This window comes from Limulus polyphemus, unplaced genomic scaffold (genome assembly GCF_000517525.1).
Source record: "Limulus polyphemus unplaced genomic scaffold, Limulus_polyphemus-2.1.2 Scaffold1205, whole genome shotgun sequence".
Lineage (NCBI taxonomy): Eukaryota > Metazoa > Arthropoda > Merostomata > Xiphosura > Limulidae > Limulus > Limulus polyphemus.
This window is the reverse complement of record NW_013666815.1, coordinates 170,706-175,780: the sequence shown is the minus strand read 5'-3', so window position 1 is coordinate 175,780 and position 5,075 is coordinate 170,706. Positions and strand designations below refer to the sequence as shown.

Here is a 5,075-nt window from a genome sequence, read left to right as displayed (position 1 = left end):
AAAGCAATGAAGATTTTGTAGGTTTTGAACCAAACTAAATAACAGTAAACCTTTTTTTGATTTAGGGTATTTTCTTATTTTGAGCTCTTTTTGTGTTTAGAACAATATATTCTAATTTTTAAAGTATCAAATTGAATTTTTTGTTCAATAAAAATCTTTCAAATGCGACTGTATATTTTTTTCCCAAAAAAAACTTTGTCTTTAAAATAAGGGTGCGTCTTATATTCCGAAAAATACTGTACTTGTTTTGTTTGATAGAAGAGATATTCAGTGAAACTCAGTGATGATTAGAAATGAAGTTCGATAGTAGCAGAACATTTAAATTCATTTATTAAATACCACAAGATTCTGTTAAATGTACCATTTTCTCACTGCAATTATCAACACGAGTTTTATTTTATTATTTAATGATGTAGTAATTTCAGTAAACGATAAATAATACAAATCGTGACTTTGTAATTTTGAATACAATCACTGACTTGTATAGACGCTTTTTTTTCTTCTTAATCTTATTTTAACTTTGTTTAAACTTTGAAGAATGACAACAGCGTTCAGAGTCTTATTAATATGTCGCCAGTCATCCATAAATTTTCTCTACAGGTACAACAGATAAAGAAGGACAATCAGCTTAAACATAATCTAGCTACCACGTAAAGAATGAAAAAAAAAATGAAACACTTTAGACAAACAAGTAATATGTCAACGCTGGTTTGACTAGTCTGGCTTCGTTGTTCTCGATTGAATTTTAAGCTGCTTATAATGAAATCTGAGTATGTGCATGTTATAAATGAAACTGAGGTAGTAGAAACAACAAGCAAAAATATTAATAAATAATTTTCTTCCAGACTTACTCCACATTTATATCAAAAGCTTTTAAAATCATTCATCAGCTCTTCACCGAGAAAGGAGGCTTTCAAAAAAAAAAAAATTCCTCTACTAAAAATGTCTTTCGCTTGATGATGAACGCATGAATAAGCTTTCAATAACAAATAATGTGTGGAGCTAGTGTACAACTGTACTTTTATTGATTTTTATTCCCGCACTTAAAATAACGCTCAAGAAACGTTGAGAGTATTAACTTTAATATAATGCAGTTTCCTTTCCAAAAAGAAAGAAGAAAAAAAGTTATAAATATTCCTAAAGTATAGAATGTTATAAATATTTTTATTTTTTGTGCTCGGATAGGATTTTGATTTATCATACGAATTTCAAAAAGTACGAAACCACGTCTTGCGTAACTTTATTAAAACGCACGTATCTAGAAACTGCGTCGATTTCAAAGCTAAAAACGTTTTCTATTTTAGGTTAAGCTAACTTTAAGGTACAAACTAACGCAAGTTTATCCTGATATATCATTTATTAAAAACTTAATGATAATTCTTAAAGTCTTCATTTTTGTTGTTGGCGCCTACGAATAATAAAGATTATTACAGCAATTAAAAAAAAAAATACATTACATAATTCGAAAAAGTCCATATATATGGACTTAGTCTATTGTGTAGCTTTGTGTTTAACAACAGTCTACGTTGTGCCCACCACAGGTATGGTAACCTGATTTTTAGCGTTTTTTAGCTATCAGAATTGCCAGTGAGGGGGCTCGTGTAGGTGGAATCGGGATTAAAGGCGCTCAGCTATTTTAGTTTTTAGTGTGCATGCTTCCTTTCATTGGCCGGTTTGTAATCATTCATAGTTTCTGATTAAAAAATATAACGCAACTTACGAATTACTGAAGCCAATTTATACAATAACTCAGTAATATTGCACTGTGTCATAAATCATTATGAAAGAAAACTGAAACCTATGATGATTAGAACGCTTGTTATTGCTGGCGCACAAAAATAGTAATAAAAAAAGGTCTCATAGATTAATTTACTGTAATCCTGCCTGAATGAATTTCAAATGCCGTGACTATTGAGGATTCCTTCACGTTTACTGTTATTACATATTTCCAAAAGGTTACTGGGCTAATTTAATGGACGTTCAAGCTAGAATTGTGAAAATCATAGCATTATTTGTGCATTTTGTTACTAAGAATTACGTGGTATCTATTTAAAGATAATATATTAGGTCACGTCTCATTAGTATGCTGTTTCACTTTTACAACGTGACGTTATCTTCTGTAAAGATAGTTCCCTCTATATCCACCAGGCGCGCATCACTATTGAGGAGTTCTCGTTGCACTCTTTCCTAATTTCGTTTGAAAACAGGTTTTACCATAACTAATAGAGCTGAAAAGATGCATAGATCTCCCAGGAGATTACAAAGATAAAACTAAACAATAGTGTTCCAAGCCGGTTTGTCTAAATCCCTTTTCCGAGTACACCTCGGAATGCGTTTAAAGCTATTGATTTTTCTTCTCCGTGGGGTATTCAAGCACATGGAATTCGTACTTATCCAAGCATCATCATTTAGGAAGATTGTATGTACTTCAGTATTACTTATAATTCAATTTAAGTCCATGCTCCCGAGGAAACGTGACAGTTTATAGTTAATGAGGGTCTCTAGATGATACAAAACTTACAGTTAGTAGTATTACGATTCAGCAACATAAAATGTTACATGCCCGGCTCGTGTAAATAGAATGTTTTCTTTAAAAAGTGTCTGAAACGTTTTGTTTGGTCGATTATCAACAGAAATTAACAATTTTACAAAGTCTTCTTAGAAAGCTACTTAATTCGCCATTCTATACACTCGGCTGTATATCTGTCCGTTCTTTTTTTTGCCTATCTGTTCACCTGCCTGTGTTCGTCTTATCTTTTTTATCAGTGTGTCTGCCTGTCTGGTGTATTTGTTTTTACAATAGCGAGAGTGTGTGTGTGTGCCTATTTATTTGTTTGGTTAGTGCCTGTGCAATGTCTACTGCAGGGATCGAATCTCGGAGTTGGAGTTAAAAGCCTTCAAGCTTACCGATGAGCCACTGGGAGCATTTGTTTATGCAAACATCTATGTAAAATATTTTAAAAGTAATAATTTATTTCACTTTAGAACGTAGTGAACTGTAGGGCATTTTATTCATGCAAACAGGCGGGGGGGGGGGGGGGGGGAGAGACCCACAAAACTTAACTAAAATACAAATGGCTGTGTGTAGACTCAAACTGGGCGAGGAGTGGTTTGTAAGCAACTCAAACACTTTTAACTACGTCACAAAGTGTAAAATATACGTCACTGTATAACGCTTGTATATCACCAACATCAAAAACATATTTAAACTTTCATTAAATTACTTACAAACTTTATTTCACCGAACGGATATGTCCTTCGATACTCACCTCTTCGTAACCTCCAAACTTTTGGGCACAAGTGAAGAACAAGTACAAGTCTACTGGAATAAAAAAATTAACGAAAGTTCCAGCTTTACAAAATACTTTTATTTTAAACATCATTTATTGCACTTCCACAATCATTTCTCAGTAAGGTTAAAACAAAAACTGACATCGATTAAAAAGTAAAATCATTCAACGTTTTCAAATCCCACAGGATCTTTCTGTCCTGGTTTTTACTCACTTCAACAAACCGAAACTTCTTTCACCGCCGTTCACGTGAAAATACAATTGAGTGAGACAGTCAATTACAGATACGCTTTTCACAAATACCGTTACGTCATGTCAGTCTCGGACAACTGTAGAAATGTAATGTTTTGATTTTGTAACTCAACATGTTAATTTTGTCGGCGAGAACTAACAGGAAAACAAAGAATTGTGGTAAAAATCGGCACTAAACAACTGAAGTTTGGCGAGCTCGTGCGCAAGATGAAGGGCAGAAGTTTCTTTAACTCAAAATTAAACACAGAGCTACATAATGGGCTATTTGTGCTCTGCCCACTACGGGTATCGAAACCAAATTTTTAGCGTTGTAAGTCTGCAGACTTACCGCTGAGCTACTGGGGGTGGAACTTTAGCTCACAAAATATTAACAAATGACACACTTCATACACAAAATACAAAAAAATAACTTGTTACTATAAGACTTCCGTGAACAACAACAACAAAAAGTCAATCGTTTATATGCTTAGAAAAAAAAAAGTATTTATATTATACACAAAGGAATACTTAAAGTTTCGATATTCTTAAGCCAACTGACAAGATTAATTGACAATAAATAATGCTTGTTTTCTCCCGAATAAGTGAGAAATTCTTTTTCGTCTTTTTTTATTTACAGATGAAACGTAAATAATTTATAAAACTGTGCACATACACAAACTGCAAATACATAATAAACATTTTTAAATAATAGTCCTGCTTTATTAAAATGTTAGAACGTTTATATCCCCTAAATTACAATTAATCTTTCAAAGAATAGGCGTCTCTGTTTTTTTTGAAGTAATAATTGAAAACAGTTAAAATATTATTAAAACCTAAATTAAAAATTCCCGGTGACAGAAAAATAACATAAAAGTATATCAAGCAAGGAAATTACTGCTTAGAAAAAATTATATTTTTCAAACAAAATTCGACAACAAATTACACTGGTAAAGATATAAATAAAAATGTTGTTTAATGGCTGATGAATATATTAATCATATAACACAACGACGTATTAACAATGGAAACTAATGCTCAATAATCCGAAGAATTTGGCACTGTTCCAACAAATACGACAAACGAATTAGAATAACGTTCTTTATATACTGCATCCTATGAAATAAATTAAAAATAAATCAGGTTTATTTTCAGAAGTTTTATTTCTTTATTTTCTGCTTTGTGTATCCAAGATTAATCGTTTAGATGAGATATTTACGTCTGTGATGAAGCACGTCAACTATTACAGAAACGTCAATTATGTCGAATAATTACGTTTCTAACTCGTAAATTATATATTAAACACAGATAACAAAATAACTTTATTCCAATAACATTGTATCTTAAAGTATCATTTCCTGGGGGTATCTTCCCTCCCCGATAAGGCAATTTATATCAATACAATAGGAAGGCTTTTCTTTTTACTGTTCACTGACTGAAATTACGATTCAATTATTCAATATTAAACCGAGTTTCGGTTAACGAGTCTTACGAAAACATAAACAATCCCGAGCGCCAAACGTTTGAACACGTATATATATATATATATATATATAT

At 32.0% G+C, this 5,075-nt stretch overlaps 1 protein-coding gene across 8 annotated transcripts in view; it reads right to left on the bottom strand.

Moving 5' to 3' along the window:
* The window catches only part of LOC106462600 (mucin-4-like), a 97,711-nt gene that overhangs the window by 10,802 nt on the left and 81,834 nt on the right, over positions 1 to 5,075 (bottom strand). For 7 of the 8 annotated variants that reach the window (XM_022389912.1, XM_022389915.1, XM_022389916.1 and 4 more), the window contains exon 7: positions 3,270 to 3,322. In XM_022389912.1, coding sequence (XP_022245620.1) covers positions 3,270 to 3,322 — 53 coding nt within the window. The remainder of the gene's footprint in view (positions 1 to 3,269; positions 3,323 to 5,075) is intronic. The other variant, XM_022389913.1, reaches the window with a different exon arrangement.